This window comes from Microplitis mediator, chromosome 7 (assembly GCF_029852145.1).
Source record: "Microplitis mediator isolate UGA2020A chromosome 7, iyMicMedi2.1, whole genome shotgun sequence".
Taxonomy (NCBI): Eukaryota; Metazoa; Arthropoda; class Insecta; order Hymenoptera; family Braconidae; genus Microplitis; species Microplitis mediator.
The window spans coordinates 10,510,232-10,528,645 of NC_079975.1; the positions used below are offsets into that span (position 1 = coordinate 10,510,232).

Consider the following 18,414-nt stretch of genomic DNA (forward strand, 5'->3'; position numbering starts at 1 on the left):
ACGAATTCATACAATGTTCCATTGAACAAGATTCTAATTTATCAGATGATTTCTTGAAGTTATATAAATTTCGAAATGAGGGTGAGCTTATGATCTATGTGCAGGGTGTTGAATTTCCAGTCCATAAAACTGTTTTAGAAACACGATGTCCGAAATTATATGATATGGTAGCTCGTCATCAACAAATGTCTGACAGCAATGATAACCAATTGGCTCTTACGGATATCAAGCCAGAGATATTTGAAAGAGTGTTAGAATTTATCTACACTGGGAAAGTTAAGGACAGATGATCATGCAGAAGATTTGCTAGAAGCTGCTTCGAAACATGAATTAATAAAACTGAAAAATTTGTGCGAATTCTCCCTCATCGAAAACTATCTTACTTGGGAAAATCATTATGAGCTTAGAGATTTGGCTAATCGTTTAAACGCCTCTGAATTATTAATGAACACTTATCTGTTAGAGAATATATCCAACGCTTCACTAATGAATTTTTATTGTACACCCAGTGGTACTTTAATATCCACAAAACTCGATGGTTCAAAAAATGTGACTAAAAACTATTTTAAAAATGGTACATTTTTATTTTTTTAATTATACTAAAACTTATTTTTTTCTTTTTTAATAATCGAATTATTTAATTTCAATGATTAAATCACTTAAATTTTTTTTTTTTTTAGGTATATCGAAGGGAATTAGAATTGTAACAGAGGAGATGGCTTTGCATCAATAGATAACAATCCATTTATTAATCGCGGCAAGATTTTTCTTCATTAAAATTAATATTTGATTTTAAACGTATATTCAATATGTTCAAAAAGTTTTCATTTCAGTCATTAATTGATGTAAAGTATAAACTTTGTAATATTTCATTAAACTGGAAGAATAAATGTAAAAATATATGAAAGTCGACTTATATGTAAATCAATCATTTGTTTTACCTAATAATCCTGTTAAAAATTTTTTTATTATCATCTAAAATGTTGATGATACAAGTAATTCATTTTATTAATTTGATTGAATATATATACACATATATATCATACATACATATATTTAAAAATATTGCATTAATTATTATTAAATCCTTCAAAAATATGAATCGTGTTCGCAAAAAACGAGAAAAAAATCAGATATTAAATTATCTTTGATTCCTCGTCCTGTCATTTTTTTAAAAATACTTTAATCATACAAAAATTTTAATTACTTTAATTTACCTCCAGTTGAGATATACCCAACTAGTTGCTGACTAAATAAGTTAAATAATATAATTACATATGTTTATATTCCTATTACAATATAATGTCATATTTTTTTATAACGCATGCCAACGAAATCAAAAACGTCGTCTGAACAAATCTTTGTATGAATTCTTTTAATAAAGAATATTAGTGTAACTTCACGGTTTGTACAAGTTAAAATAATTCCGACTAATTATTACACTCGTAAATGATATTCATGCTTGTAAACTTTGACTACTTGTAATTGGTTATTTGTCAGTTTTCAGTCAGTAATCTATCGGTCATCCATTAGTCATCTCGATAAAAGTATCGATAGTCTGTCAAAATTCTGTAAAAAGTCTATCCAAATTTTGTCAAAAGTCTGTCAAACTTGAGATGACAACTAAGAATTTATCAATGATTTCAAAAAGAATTACGAATGTTATTAATATTTAATTAAATAATTGCTGCAAAAAAAAAACAAATCTATAACTGTGTGCAAGTTCAAAAATTTGCAATTCGATTGTAGCTCAGGACAATAATTTAGAAACTCAAAATTCACTGGCTTCAATGGTGAAGTGGTACGTTCTGAGTCGACAACTTAGGTATCACTATTTTTTACCAAATTTTAGAGGGGGGCCGTCGTGTCCCACCCTCCCTTATTATTATATTTTTGTTATTATCATAACCATCGATGGATCTTATCAAAAATTTTTAGTTAAATGATACATTATTTCATTGTACAAAATTTAGATTGCTTAAATCTCTATAAAATGCAAAATATTAAATTTGTTTTCAAATAATGTTATTTTAAAAAACGGCTCTTGATGTATAAATTGAAGATTTAATATTCACGTTTTTTTTACATTTTTTTATTATTCATCGAGATATTTCAACGAACACGCTTGACTCTGCGATAAATAATACCCAATTTTGATTTCACTGACCTAACTCAACAGTCACGAACTTGACACACTCATAGCCCGGAATTTAAACCCGATGAAAAAAGATTTTATACAATTGTATAAAATTATATACAAAAAATGGCCCGATCCAATTGTATACAACTGTATAGAAATTGTATACAATTCTATACAAATTGTATTCCCGTCTATATAATTATATACAATATTTTATACAAATTATATATAATTATGTACAATTATATATAATTATATACAATTCTATATAATTGAAATATATAGAATTGTATATAATTATATAGAATTGTATACAATTGGATCGGGCCATTTTTTCTATCCAATTATATATAGTCTATATATAATTGTATAAAATCTTTTTTCATCGGGAATGTATTGAATAGTTTCGTTTTCATTGTTTATTTTTCTCGTGAAGAAAAAAGTTTTCAAAAAGTAATTTCGTGGTATTCTGATTTTTATGAATATTTATGCAATTATTCTTTGAATTAGCAAATGATTAAAATTGCAATATATATGTACACTGGATTTAAAACAGATTAAAAATATATTTTAAATATAGGGGAGGGGGGGGGGCAGAGCGGGCCCCTTAAAATTTTCAAAACTTTAAAAAATATGGGGGCACAGCGGGCTCCCCTGAAATTTTGATAATAAAAAAAAATTTTTTTTTTTCCGTCTATTTACTATAAATCCAATATATTGGCGCATTTTTAGCCCTACGCATGATATCTGAGGCAAAATGGACCAGCCGAAATTTTTGAAAAAATGATTTTTTTATGTTTTTATCAAATTAAAAAAAAAATCTCATATATTTCTACATTTTTAGCCCTACACATAACACCTAGGGCAAAATGGACCAGCCGAAAATTCTGAAAAAATGATTTTTTCATATTTTCTAGCTGATTCTCTTTGTCTGGGGCCAATTCGGTCATTAAAAATATTCAAAAATAAAATTTTTTTTTTTAGTTGCTAAATTTTTGAAATAAAGTAAAATTATCAATAGTCTAAAAAATTAAAAAACACGTTTTTTGGGTTAAAAATAATGGCAAAAAAGAAATATAGAATTTTTTCTTTAAATAATAATGATTAATTAATCTAATCTGATGGTTGAAAGCCACAAAAAGTAATAACCGGCTTAGGGGGGCCTCCTTGCCCCGGTCTCCCCTAATGAGGGCTAAAATAGACCACCAAAACTGTTTATTAAATATTTATTATTACTATATAAATATAAACATACAAATTTATTAACAAAGTTAAAGATAATAGAATTAAATTATAAAGTTATATCACAGCAAACTATTAAAATGATTTTTTATACTATTAAAATACAATCGTTTTATAGTTCTTTGCAAATATCACACGTGTAGCTTCGCACAATTTTGTTGTGAACACCGGCACATGAATCATGGGCCCAATTTTTACATTGGCCACATTGAATCCACGGCCCTAAAGATTCTGAGTATAATTTCGCACAAAAAATACAAGCCGTATCATCGACCGATTGTTTTGATTTGCTTTTTCCTTTACCCTCTCCTTCATAATTAATTGTTAAAATAAAATAAAGAATAAAAAATATCAAATCCGAAATTTTTTAGGGGGGCCCGCTCTGCCCCTAATTTTTGATTTTTCAATTTTAATGGACGCAGCATAATGAAGTGAAAATAAGAGTTTTCATCAGATGTCGACGTTTTGAGGTCCTAGGAAGCTATTCTGACTATTTTTAGAATGATGTCCGAGTGTATGTATGTATGTATGTATGTATGTATGTATGTATGTATGTATGTATGTATGTATGTATGTGTGTGTGTGTGTGTGTGTGTGTGTGTGTGTGTGTGTGTGTGTGTGTGTGTGTGTGTGTGTGTGTGTGTGTGTGTGTGTGTGTGTGTGTGTGTGTGTGTGTGTGTGTGTGTGTGTGTGTGTGTGTGTGTGTGTGTGTGTGTGTGTGTGTGTGTGTGTGTGTGTGTGTGTGTGTGTCGTGTAAGCTCTTCGTAACTTTTTAACTAATGAACCGATTTAGATTGTTAAGGTGGGAATCGAAAGAGCTCGATGGCCGTCAATTTTCCTGAAAATTTCAGATCATTTGATCAAGTAGACTCGAAAATATCGGCGAATTATGAAAAAAAAAAAAAATTTTTTTTTTTTAGTTTTTTAGTGATTTCTCAGAAACGACTTGAACGATCGACTTCAAAATCTAATCAGCTCTAGAACTTTATAAGTCGCGTCGAATGCCACCTCAACCATCTCAATCGGTTAATTTGTTCGAGAGATATCGTTGGCGAAACAAATGATAAAAAACGGTTTTTTTCGATTATCTTTGAAGTGACTCATCCGATCAATTCCAAAATCTTATCAGCTCTAGAACTCAATAAAACGCGCTGATTGCTACCTCAAACGTCAAAATCGGTTGATTAGTTCAAAAGATATCGGCGCTGAAAAGTTAAAAAAATAACATTTTATGTTATTTTTTCCGGATAAATCAAAATATAATGTACTAAATGTGTCTGAAATCATACCAACTATTCCTCTTTATAGTCTCTTTTGATCATCAGATAATGTCATCTAACTTGTTCTTTAGTTTTAAACAAATAGTCAGCCAAAAATTGAAAAAACCCATAATCTTTAATGTTTTTCTCGGATATTCCATATATTATTGCTCTGACCTAAGTCAAAACTCATTCTAATCTTGATTTTGATCACTGACATTGATTTCTGCCTTAACACATGTACTTCAGAGAACATAATCGACAATAAAAATTTTAAAGCCGCTCCTTCATTAATGATTTTTGATTCTTAACTTTTAAACTCTAGCATAAAACGTTACTTGTTAGATCTTGAAAAGCTCATAAAAAAATGATTGCATGTAATAGCATTTTCGAGCTCGAAAATATATTCACAGTGATGTTTTCAAGCTTCTTGAGCTCGAAAACAGCGGGAAGTTTTGGGGCTGGCCGGCAGGGCCAACCGACGCCCAGATTTTTTTTCTTAGCTATATCGAGAATATTATTCAGAATGACAAAAAAAAAATTTCATGAAAGTTTGAGCCCTTAATATTAATATTAAGAGGTCTATCATCGCTATTTTTAATCTTAATTCATAATTTGATGTTTTACGTCAGAACTGCTAAAACATTGGAGCAAAAAAAATTCATTTTTACTTATTCTTATGTAAAATTAAATTCCCTACAAAAAAAGTCTGATTGAAAATTTTCGTCAGACAAGCCGTTTCCGATTAATTAAGCTTAATAAATTGATGTATTTTTTCGATTTAACATTTTTACTTTTGAATTTTGTAACGGATGAATCAATAAATATCTAATAAAGACCATGACAGTTTTTCGAAGGAAATTTAATGCTCTACAAAAAAGGTCTCTTGCATGAAAATGTGCATATATTTAAAATATAAAAAATATATGCGATGTATAATTCGTATATGTAAAAAATGTTAAACAAAGATATTTAATATATATTTAAAATATATTTTTAATCTTTTTTAACTCCAGTGTACATGTATATTGCAATTTTTCTTATTAATTACAATGTCTATCAATTATTTAAGAATTCTAATTCAAAGAAAAATTGCATAAATATTCATAAAAATCAGAATACCACTTTTTGAAAACTTTTTTCTTTACGACAAAAATAAACAATGAAAACGAAACTATTCAATACATTTAAATTCCGGGCTATGAGTGTGTCAAGTTTGTGACTGTTGAGTTAGGTCAGTGAAATCAAAATTGGGTATTATTTATCGCAGAGTCAAGCGTGTTCGATGAAATATCTCGATGAATAATAAAAAAATGTAAAAAAAACGTGAATATTAAATCTTCAATTTATACATCAAGAGCCGTTTTTTAAAATAACATTATTTGAAAACAAATTTAATATTTTGCATTTTATAGAGATTTAAGCAATCTAAATTTTGTACAATGAAATAATGTATCATTTAACTAAAAATTTTTGATAAGATCCATCGATGGTTATGATAATAACAAAAATATAATAATAGAGGAGGGTGGGACACGACGGCCCCCCTCTAAAATTTGGCAAAAATTTTTTTTTTTTATTTTCGGTCAAATCATGACATCTCTGATGTTTTAAAGATATTTTAGGCTGATCTGCGATATCTGGGGCATAATGGACCACCTGAAAAAAAATTTGCTACAGAAAAATTTTTTTTTCTAAACTAAAAAGAATTTGAAAAATTTATTGATTAAAGCTCTTTTAGGCCAATAGATTATATCTCGGTTAAAATAAAAAAATAAAAATTTCAATAAAACTGGTCGTATCGGCTAAATAAAATTTTTTTTTAATAAATTTGAAGACCGTGCGATTATAACGGTACGGAAATAGTATATTTGTGCTTAAAAATCTTTTTTTTCAATGAACAAAAAAATTATAAGATTTTTTTTGGAGGTGGGCCGTCGTGTCCCAGAAAAAAAAAATTTTTTTTTTAGTTTTAGTTTAATTTTGATGGATTTGTTTAAGATTGGACCAAATTAGATTGACCTATAGATTAAATCCATAAAAAATAATTACCGGCTTAAGGGGGCCGTCGTGCCCCACCCTCCCCTAATTTAAAATTATTCATAAAATATTTTTTGCGATTCATTTATATCATTTTGTTAAACAATTGAATTTCTCAGTTATTCAAATTTTTTTTTTATGACTGCATCTTTTTATTTTTAAAGCATGAAAATATATAATTTAAAAACAATATAAATATAATTTTTCATTGTTAATCTTTATTTCAGGAGCAAAAGTTGATATCTTGCAAGAATCAGGAGAATATCGAGGATTATATTTTTCAACTGAAGATATGCGGCAGGATATGGTACAATATCCTGAGATTGTATTTATTGACGGAACATACAATCTTTTCAAAAGATGTTTAACCCTTAAGCTAATCGTCGTTGAAAATGCTCATGGAGAAACTAAAATAGCCGGAGTTGGAATGCTGGAAAATGAACAGCGTGAGACCATTAAATGGTTTATAAATTGTTTTAAAAATTCGAACATTGATGCCATTTCACGCATTCGATCATTCATAACCGATAAAGATCTTACAGGAAGAAATGTAATTGCTGAAGTTATTCCCAACGTTCCGATGTATCTATGTATGTATCATACATTACGAACGTTCGGGCGTCAAGTGCTGACTCAAAGCATGAGCTTTTCAACTGAAAATCGTGATTCTTCTTTAAAATTGCTGGATAATCTAGTAAAAAGTAAAACCGAAAAGGATTACAACAGTAGTTATCAAGAGCTTTATAGAACCGCCGCACCTCAAGTTATTGAGTACTTTAATAAGAATTGGCATCCAATACGAAAAGAGTGGAGTTTATTCAGTATGGTTAATGGGAATTTAGGCAATACTACTAATAATCGGCTTAAATCATTAAATGGAAAAATAAAAGATTGTATTCAAAGACATTGTACAATGGTGGACTTTACGAAAGCTTTTTTTCAGTTCATTCACCACCGCCAATACGAATCAGATCATAAAAGGGCAAATGAATTTATGAAGAAAAGTGTGGTGCCCTTATCATCAACTGAAGATGAAATAAAATATGAGAAACTCTTATCCGGTTATGCTTTCTCCCAAGTAAAAAAAGAATTGATATCAAGTTCGTTAGTAAGTCTTGTGTTAAAAGATGAAAAAGAAAAAAAACATTTTTCTTCATACAATGAAGATAATATTATTGTCACTCTATCTGAATGCCAATGTGTATTTTGGACATCAATGATGCTCCCATGTAAGCACATATTTGCAGTTCGAAAAATCAATAATATTTCGTTATTTGATTCAGAGTTATGTGCTAACAGATGGTTTACTGACAATAACTTTATGAGACAAACATTGTCAATTAAATCGATTGAAAAGTCAGTAACATCTCAAAGTTTTTGCTCCATATCAATAGTGATAAGTCCGAAAAAACTATCAGCACAACAAAAAGAATCCAGATTGAAGCCGTTACTAAATGAAATTTTTCATACTGTTATTAACTCTTCTCAAGAAACTTTTGAGTATTCAATGAACACACTGAGAGAGCTGCAACATCATCTCCGGCAAAATAAACAACTCGCAATAAATAATAACGATATCAATGAACCCGTAATAATACAACCTGACCATCAAACGACATTAAAAGAGATTAGTCTCCCTCCTGCGATTGAAGGTCTTCAAAAAATTTGTCATAATATATCTATAAAAAAAAAATAACTGTCATAACCCACTTAAACATTACAAAATGAAATATTTTTGATAATAAATCTTAGTAATACCTTTATGTAAAGTTGTTTAATAATTAGCAATAAAAACAAAAAAAAAATAGCCGCATGCAGTCGTAATAAATAACTAAAAAAAAAAAAAAATAAAATAGTTATTAAATGAAAATTACATCCTACCTTTTTAAAATTATATCACTGTCTATTTTTAATTAGTTATTTTTTTGATAAACAAATTGAAATAAAAAAAAAAGTAACTGTCATCAGTCACTAAGATATTTCAAAATGAAATGTTTTTTATGATAAATCTCAATAATAGTTTTTACGCAATGTTATTCTAATTAAATTGAATTATGTTAATTGAATGAATTCAAAATTGATCTTATATTTTTTTGTTTGTTTTGTTTTCATATAATTTATATAGCTACAAAATTCAAAAGGTGTTTCTTGAGCCAGTTATGCATATTTATGTGATATTATGATTCAAAATGTTTTATTATTACACTAAATAATACCGCGTGGATACTTTGAGGAAATGTTTCATTTATGTTTTATTGTGTATCAATTTATTTTACAACAAGATCAGTTGAGATGCTCGTCAATAAATTAGTAAGACCGTGATTGTTATTATTTTATGATCAGGTATCAAAGCTGGTCTCAACTAGTTTAAATAAAGCATAATTAATATATTTGCCGAACGCCGGTCTTTAATGATCACAGATCATTATCATTCATTCATTAGAAAATCATCATTCATTGAAAGCGTAATACGCTCCATAATGACTCGCGGAAACACCTTATATTTAATTCTGATAAAAAATCAATCATTTAATTTATTTGTAATCTTGTTTTAAAAGAAATTTATTCATTTGAATTCATTAAGTTATTCGTATAGTTATTATTTTAAATAGGCATCAATAACTATGCTCTTTTGATTAGAATATTAAGTGATGTTCTAACGGATTTACCATAAAGAGTTTGATTTTGAAACTCATTTATAATTTTACTTTATTTCAAATTTATGTAATAACCGATCCACTAATTTCAAAAAGTGGTTCCTTTGGCACTCAGAATTAGTGAATATTCACTTATTTCACTTATTCATGTTTAGGGAGTATAAACAGAAAGAGTTGGTATGATTTCAGACACATTTAGTACATTATATTTTGATTTATCCAGAAAAAAAACATTTTATGTTATTTTTTTAACTTTTCAGCGCCGATATCTTTTGAACCAATGAATCGATTTTGACATTTAAAGTGGCAATCGGCGCATTTTCTTGAATTCTAAAGCTGATACAAATTTGAAATCGATCCGTTCAGCCGTTTCGGAGATATTTGGAAAAACCCGTTTTTCACTGAGATGGTTAAGGCGGAAATCGACGTGTTTTATCAAATTCTAGAGCTGATTAGATTTTGAAGTCGATCGTTCAAGTCGTTTCTGAGAAATCACTAAAAAACTAAAAAAAAAAAATTTTTTTTTTTTTTCATAATTCGCCGATATTTTCGAGTCTACTTGATCAAATGATCTGAAATTTTCAGGAAAATTGACGGCCATCGAGCTCTTTCGATTCCCACCTTAACAATCTAAATCGGTTCATTAGTTAAAAAGTTACGAAGAGCTTACACGACACACACACACACACACACACACACACACACACACACGACACACACACACACACACACACACACACACACACACACACACACACACACACACACACACACACACACACACACACACACACACACACACACACACACACACACATACATACATACATACATACATACATACATACATACATACATACATACATACACTCGGACATCATTCTGAAAATAGTCAGAATAGCTTCCTAGGACCTCAAAACGTCGACATCTGATGAAAACTCGATTTTCGAAAATCGGGGTGAAAACAAAAACTTCCCGAATTTTTGAAAATTTCCAATTTTCTTAGCGGGAAGTTGAAAATTTCTCGGCCCAAGAAAGTTTCTTCTTGGTTTAAAAAATTTTTTTTCTTAGTACAAAAACTTTGTTTTTTTAGCTCGAGACATTGTTTCTTGACTCGATAAGGTAGAATATTTTTTTTTAATTTTAATAAATATAATAAACTCCAAATAACACTTTTCACAACTACACAAATTTTCTACAAGAAGTTTTAATACACTGAAAATCAATTTCTCTCCGGCAATTAAATTGGTTTTGTTAAATTCTATTAAACTAAAATTTATTTGGGACAACTAAATTTTATTACGTCAACATGATCTATTTTCTCATTTTTAATAAATGATTTAATAGACTCTATTTGGTTGACATTAATAATTCTCTCTCTAAGATAATAAAATCATTTGGTTAAGTTAAGAAAATATTTATTAGATACACGGAGAAAAAAATATTGCGCTCACCACTCAACGGTATCGTGATATTCACTCTCCTCGGTTGGGTATCCGTTGTATACGAAAAGTTGTGGTCTATCGGATCGTGATTATCACGATCCAGGCGGTTCCCGAAATCATAAGATCGTTTCGCTATAGTAACGATCCGTTTTGTTATTAAAACTAATTTGAGGTTAAAATAGATAAATTTACAACTTTAACTTCATTACAATTTTATTTTTAGCTGGCATTAATAATCACATATTAATAATTCTAATAGGTGCAATAAAAAATTATTATTTAATATCAAGAAATGTTAAGTAATAGAATATACGTAATTAATTGATGTAAATTTTACAGTCTTTTTTTTGTTTCAAAGATAAATTAAAAAATTAATCGATAAAAAACAGCAATTCTTGCATTAGATATATAATTAGTGTTTTTTCATTGTCGTTGTGCACTTTAAATAATTAATAATTTTATAAATAAACACTGTATAATTTGCAAAATATGCATTATAAAGTTTAATAATTTGGTTATGAGTGGTGGCGCTTGAGAAGTCGATCGCGATAATCACGATCCGTTTTGGTACGATATGGATACGTTAACTGACGATCACTATACATTTAAGTATATGCACAATCCGTAGGATCATTATTATAAGTATCTATTGTTTCATTCATATCGATATATATATTGTGGTAGTAGCAATACAATTTAGAACTAATCACGATACACTTATCGCTCTCCGTTGGTGAGCGATAAACACAATATTTTTTTTTCCGTGTAGACAACTAAATTATTTTACAGTGCCAACAACCCCAAATATTAAAGCAATATATTATTGTATCAACTCTAATAAATATTACTTAGACACAAAAAAATATATTCATTTAGAATAAATATATATATATATATATATATATATATATATATATATATTTGTTCGAGATTAATAAATATATATTTAATCCTAATGATTATTGATTTAAAAAGTTATGATGCTAGGTAGCAGCAGCGGGAGTAGTTCAGTGCCCACCACTAGATCGCGCCCACCTTTTGTAGTGTCCCTGGTAAGATACTTATTTCAGAAGTAATAAATTCTGATCTTGAAGCGTTCATGGAACGTGTATCTCGCTTAATGTTAGCAGAGATATGATATGACACGAGCGCTTGAGGCATGCTTATTTGGATTTTCCAGACTTTTAAAAAATTACTCCATAATAGAGTAAAACATAGTCTAGCAACGTTAATATTTAAACAAAAAATTTTTAATTAATAATTGAAAATGTTTCAAATAATTAATTTAATTTAAACCACTAATTAAAACATTTCTAAGTGCAAATTTAATTTTTAATTGATAATTCAAAATGTTTTAAATAATAATTTTAATTTAAATCACTATTAATTTTCAACTTAAAATTAATTCGTTAATTCAAACATTGTCAATTAAAAAACTTGAATTAAATTATTAATTCAAAAATCTTCAATTAAAAAATTTGCAACTCTGTTCTCAAGTCGTAATTGAACAAAAATAAGAATGTTTATTTTTATATTTAAAATCCGCGCTGTTATTCATTTATAATGTCCTGTTTACTGGAATCGTTTTCTCATCTGATGTTTGCTTTGTCTATGAAAAATTAATTTTTTTTAAAAGTCGCCTGATTGACCGATTTGCAATCGAATGTTATAGTCATCATTATTCAAAATCAAAAATGGTGATTTTTAGAGGGTTGGAAACTCTTGCAACTCTTAATTTTTACGTTAAGGGGTTAGGGGTACTCAGAGGCCTGAAAAAATGATGATTTTCAATAATTTTTTTTTTGTAGTTAATTACTTTATTTGACAAAAATAAAAACATAGCTTTATTAGAACACGTTTCGATTTGACTTCACGAAAATTTCAAAAAAAAAAATTAATAATTCAAAAAGTTATCGCTGTTTTTGTAGAGCCCGTTCCTCCCGAAGTCCTTTGCGGTGATCATCATAAGTCCTTGGAGATTCATCTAAAATCAATCGGACAAGAAAAATTAGTTTTATTAATAGATAATCTTGTGCCTGATCGAAGCTTTTTTTTTTTTTTCGAAATTAACAAAATGGCGGCCTCAGGAAATTTTTTTCAAATTTTCGAGAAAAAAACCGACAGTTTATTGTTAAAAAAAAATCGAAATTTTTGAAAAAAAAAAAAATCCTTCGATCAGGCACGAGTTTTTAATGTATTTCAAAAGTACAATAAATTTTATTGAAATCTACCGAGCAGTTTTTAAGTTACAGTGATCACCAGTTCAGAAAACATAGTTTTGAGAAAAACGCATTTAAAGTTTTGCTATGGATTTATGTCGAATTATAAGAATTATTTAATAACTTACACTGAGTCATCTATTCCTGGACCATATAATAGCTCTTCAGCCGTCATAGCAGCTTCCAAAATATTGATTTGCTGGTGCCTACGTTGCAATCGACCTTCTCGGGTGTTATCATTAGCGCGCTTATCTGCTACTTTGATACGTGCAGCATCCATTCTTTCTGCATACCGATGAGAATTAGGCCCACAATTAAGTCCTAGTGTATTCATCAAGACTAATACTGAATTTATACCCTCATTAAATATACACATAGCAACGTATGCAGCTATTTGTACGACAGTAAAACTAGTATTTACCGTTTTTGGGCATATTTTCCATACTAGTTGGTTAAAGCTTTCATTATTATTCTGATTGAATCCACCTACACATCTTGAAAGTAAATTTTCATTACTAAGACCTTCGTATATAGGCTTGATAGCTTTTAAAACATCAGAAGGTAAGGGAGAATAATCGTGAGAATAGGTATCAAGCTCTCCTCTTGCTTCAGCGCGCTGGTAAGAGCACCAAGATTCTTCGCCTTTTGGACACATATCATGATTCGGTTTTTCATCACTCGAATTTCATCAAATTTATTATTCGAAATTCAGTACTGCTGTCTTCAGGTACATCATCTTCAGTGTTTTGTTTTAATTTTTTAGAAGATGTACTCTGAATACTTTCATCACGTTCGGCTGTTTTCGGATTAAAAACATTCTTTCTTTTGACTGAACGCGACTTATTAATTTTTTCAGAACTCCGAAGTTCTCTTGAAACCTTTCTAGAATCACGTCCCATGGTTAATAATTTAATTCACTTGAGAAATAATTTATCACAAAACTATCGACTGATCAGTGCAACGACTACAGGTATACTGGCAACCAAAAATTATTTTTCAGTTCTTGTACTACCTACAAATTGTGAATATATGTAGAAGGATTTATATATATATATATATATATAATTATACATACATTAAAATGGGGAGATATTCATGACAATGAAACCCGAAAGGTCGGTTGCTTGCAGCTGTTTCTAGCTACCTGCTCTCGAATGCCACGTAGCACCCGAGCGTCCTTTGGTCATTGTTAAATAACTCGAAAAGAATTTGTCGGATTCACTTCAAATTTTCACACAATATTTTAAAAATATTATACTTTAAGAAAATGCAAAAAAAAAAAAAATCGATTTTTTGAAAATTCTGACTACCCCTAACCCCTTAACAAAGATGAAGAGGACTACATAGAAGGATCAAATGCAAACGGCGATGGATTTGATCTAAGATTGCCCTTAAATTTTTACTTTTTCTTAAAAAGTTCGAAAAAGTCTCATAAACTTGGAATAACTTTTAATTTGACGTATAAAGTCAGAGTAATTCCAAGATTTCGGACTCTTCCAGAAGAGTTATTCTGAGTTAATAGAACTTACTTGAAGAGTTACTAATGTTATGTCCGACTTCGCAACCTTTTTTTTTTTAAATTCATGTTGAACGCTCCAAAGGAATAAATATTCCATTTTCTCATAAGAAACCAGGAGTAGTTCAATTGCAGAGATTTCTTCTCCCGTCTCTCATTCCCTTATTCTTAGTCCCCACTTAGTAATAACTTCGGTCACTCTAATGCGTAGCAACACCCACAATTAACATTGAGCTAAATTAAGTTCCGTCAACGGGACATCTCACACTATGAAAGATATCAAAACCCCCTCTTTTCCAAACTCGGACCCCCATGGTTGCATCTACAAAATTTTTCAAGAGCAATCACTCTACCGAGCACCGGTTTGCTTTTCGGTTATCAGTTGATTAGTTTCAGCGAAGAGTCGCAATTTGGTACATAGTATCTTTTCAAAAATCTCTCAAATAATTTTATTCAGGAAATAAAATTATCAAAACCAATTAAATAAATATATATACTATATATTTATAACGAATATACAAAACAAAGCAATCACTCTACCGAGCACAGGCATGCTTTCCGGTCACTAGTTGAATTCAAAGTTTTCAGCAAAGAGTCGCAATTTGGTACATAGTATCTTTCGAAAAAAAAAACAAACCGCGAAAAATTTTATTCAGGAAATAAAATTCGCAAACCATTAAAAATAAATATATATACTATATATTTATAACAAATATACAAAAGTAAAAAGTCAAGAAGAGTTATAGCAGTGAAATAAAGAAATATATATATCTATATAAAATATACCGCTCAAAGAGAGCGAAATAAAATCGCATCGCGAAGAAAATTTTATAAAGAAGAGAAAAGTTTAATAAAGAAAAAGTGTTATCGGTTGTGAGTCAGTAGTTAAGTGTTAATAGCACTGTTCAGTGCATTAAAAATTGAAAAGCAAATATTGTAACTTAAAGTGAATACATGGTCAAAAATAAAAGAAATAACCTTTAAAGAGTATCATCTCTAATTCCTTTGGGAAAATTAAAGGAATTTTGTTCCATTAGAATAAAACACAAAATTAACCTAATAAAGAGTAAGAAAATATCAGTGTATACTAAAGTGTAATAAATGTTAATGCATAGAAATAAAAGCCTTTAAAGAGTATCATCTCTAATTTCTACAAAGAAAAATAAAGGTATTTTTGGTTTGTAAAGGATTAAAGTTTAATAGTTAAATAAAAGGAAAATAAAAGTGAAAGACCGTTTTTGTGCTTCATTAATTAAAAATAAGTTAGTCAATATTGATCATCCTTCCTCGCTTGTTCATCGCTTGCACGAGAGAAAGAGATATTGTCAACCAGTCCAAGGAATACATCCCAGGAGTCCAAGGGCCTACTACAAAGGAGTCTTCAAAAGGTGAAAAATAATCAACGAGAACTATCACAGCAAAGGTAGGAAGTTTTTAAGTGACTATTTTATCTTTTAAATTCTTTAAGAAATTTTTCGATCGGCCTCAAAGTTTAATTGAAAATAAGGATGCTATAAATTCTAAATTGTATGTATCAATTTGCATATTCTATATTTATCGACTTATGAAATTAATTCATTTTTACTTAACTATGAATTAAAGGAAAAACTTACATCGAAACGTATTCCTAAAATAAAATAAAATAAGGCTTGAATTAAACATTTAAGCCGAAAATTGCATGTGTTAGTCCGAACGCCCCAATCCACGCAACCAAATATTAATTAAATAATAGTAGGACATAACACTAAGACGTCTTAATACTTTAAAATAGTTTCCTATAAAAATTTGTGTGATTATAAAAAGAATTTTTTTGAGTTTTTCTGACTTATTAAAACTCTCAGTAGAAAATTTGTGCAGCTGTCAAAAGAGTCATTTACAGTTTTTTAGAAAAATAATTGATTTCCTTAACACGTATTTTTTTTGTACTTTGACAAAAATTGTTCAAGAAAACATTAAAGTCATTGTGTAATACAAGATACCCCTATATTACTATCAAAAATGGATTATCATATTATGATAATCTGACTTTAATGTTTTCTTGAACAATTTTGGTCAAAGTACAAAAAAAATACGTGTTAAGGAAATCAATTATTTTTCTAAAAAACTGTAAATGACTCTTTTGACAGCTGCATTAATTAAAAATTTTTTGTTTAAATATTAACGTTGCTAGACTATGTTTTACTCTATTATGGAGTAATTTTTTAAAAGTTTGGAAAATCCAAATAAGCATGCCTCAAGCGCTCGTGTCATACACGAATTATTTAGATTAAATGTTTACGTTACGATTTGTTAATTTTTTCATAAAGACTCCTATACTTTTTTTTTTTTTATTTTTTCTTACAGCTGTATCCAACCTCTAAAAAACTAGAAATTTGAACTGTGTGCTGCGCGTGCGCTTTTATTTTTACCAATCAGAAATCGGAGGCCGCAACATTTTGAGATATTCGATACTAAACTACTTCACGTTTAATCTCAACCTCTAATTAAGATATTTATTTTTAAAAAATGACGGATCTAAATATAAAGAATTTGAGTATAATTGCAAGTCAAAAAATTTAATTACAGCTAAACGGTACTATATCCAGCTATGATTTTCAATACGCCTATTCCCTCTTATTTAATGTTTTTTTTTATACACTAATGGAAAAAATTAAAGGATCAAAAAAAATTCCCAATTTTTGGGCGATTTTCAACAGACCCTAACTTTGAGAAAAATGGTCGTACAAGAAATAAAACAAAAGGAAATTGTAGCTCCAAGTATCTACTTTTTGGATTAGAACTTCAAACTTTTTTAGCGTCAGCGGTTTTAGAGTAATCTTAGAAAAACCAGCAACAAAAAAATTTTTTTAATTTTTTTTTTTTGGTCTTCGGACGTGGAAAAATTTTTTTTTTGCTTAACCAATATAAGGATCGGATACCTTCATTATGCAGCTTTAATTTCTTTTTTTATGGACCTTGATACGTCCACTTCTCGCCGAGATATCGGTCTTCAAATGGAAAAGGATCCTTTTGTCTTTGATTATCGATATCTCAGAAACCAATGATCGCACAGAAAAGTTAATAGTGGGTTTTAAAAACTTAAATGAATTCCCTCCAACGATTAGCCATTGCTTTTTCGAAAAAAAAATTTTTTCCTATCGTCACATGAATTTCAAAAAAATTTTTTTTTTGAATAACTTTAGGAAATTTACAAAACCAACACTCAATCATACAATATTTGCATGCAATTATTTTAATAAATCTTTTTTAACTTCCCGCTAAGAAAATCGACGATTTTCGAAAAATTGGGAAGTTATTGTTTTTACCCCGATTTGCGAAAATCGAAATTTCATCAGATGTCGACGTTCTGAGGTCCTAGGAAGCTATTTTGACTATTTTTAGAATGATGTCCGAGTGTCTGTATGTATGTGTGTGTGTGTGTGTGTGTGTGTGTGTGTGTGTGTGTGTGTGTGTGTGTGTGTGTGTGTGTGTGTGTGTGTATGTGTGTGACCGGTCTATAACTTTTTAACTAATGAACCGATTTGGATGGTTAAGGCGGCAATCCAAAGAGCATGTTGGCCATCAACTTTTCTGAAAATTTCAGATCATTTGATCATGTAGACTCGAAAATATTGGCGAATTACGGAAAAAAAATTTTTTTTTTTTAGTTTTTTATTGATTTCTTAGAAACGACTCGAACGATTTACTTTAAAATCTAATCAACTCTAAAACTCACTAAAACGCGTCGATTGCCGCCTTAGCCATCTCAATCAAATAATTCGTTCGAGAGTTATTGCGGGCAAAAGAAATGGTAAAAAACGGTTTTTTGCGAATATCTTTGAAACAGCTAAACTCAACAGTTCCGAAATTTGATCAGTTTTAGAATTCATTGAAACGCGTCGATTGCCACCTCAACC

At 29.3% G+C, this 18,414-nt stretch overlaps 2 protein-coding genes across 4 annotated transcripts; one reads left to right on the forward strand and one right to left on the reverse strand.

The window, feature by feature from the left end:
* The first annotated feature begins 5,803 nt into the window (after positions 1 to 5,803).
* Positions 5,804 to 9,063, forward strand: LOC130671119 (uncharacterized). Its single transcript, XM_057474828.1, has 3 exons — positions 5,804 to 5,855; positions 6,909 to 8,269; positions 9,025 to 9,063. The coding sequence occupies exons 1-3, from the start codon at positions 5,804 to 5,806 to the stop codon at positions 9,061 to 9,063; spliced, it is 1,452 nt and encodes a 483-aa protein (XP_057330811.1).
* A 3,472-nt stretch (positions 9,064 to 12,535) lies between these two features.
* On the reverse strand, positions 12,536 to 14,311 carry LOC130672400 (uncharacterized). 3 transcript variants are annotated; one of them, XM_057476966.1, is made up of 4 exons: positions 14,078 to 14,311; positions 13,424 to 14,014; positions 13,131 to 13,347; positions 12,536 to 12,767 (listed from the first exon to the last, which is right to left on the reverse strand). In XM_057476966.1, the coding sequence occupies exons 2-4, from the start codon at positions 13,443 to 13,445 to the stop codon at positions 12,764 to 12,766; spliced, it is 243 nt and encodes an 80-aa protein (XP_057332949.1). In that variant the 5' UTR covers positions 13,446 to 14,014; positions 14,078 to 14,311; the 3' UTR covers positions 12,536 to 12,763. The 3 variants fall into 3 exon arrangements, with proteins under 3 accessions (XP_057332949.1, XP_057332946.1, XP_057332948.1); XM_057476963.1 differs by having other exon boundaries at positions 13,131 to 14,014; positions 14,078 to 14,310; XM_057476965.1 differs by lacking the exon at positions 14,078 to 14,311 and having other exon boundaries at positions 13,131 to 14,036.
* Between the last annotated feature and the right edge of the window lie 4,103 nt (positions 14,312 to 18,414).

Excerpts from the sequence above, each read along its gene's own strand:
- LOC130671119 (XM_057474828.1), top strand. The coding sequence starts at position 5,804 with ATGAAAACGAAACTATTCAATACATTTAAATTCCGGGCTATGAGTGTG. Across the intron at positions 5,856-6,908 it reads CCGGGCTATGAGTGTGTCAA|GAGCAAAAGTTGATATCTTG; the intron begins GTTTGTGACTGT and ends TCTTTATTTCAG. Across the intron at positions 8,270-9,024 it reads ATAACGATATCAATGAACCC|GTATCAAAGCTGGTCTCAAC; the intron begins GTAATAATACAA and ends TTTTATGATCAG.
- LOC130672400 (XM_057476963.1), bottom strand. The coding sequence starts at position 13,657 with ATGTGTCCAAAAGGCGAAGAATCTTGGTGCTCTTACCAGCGCGCTGAA.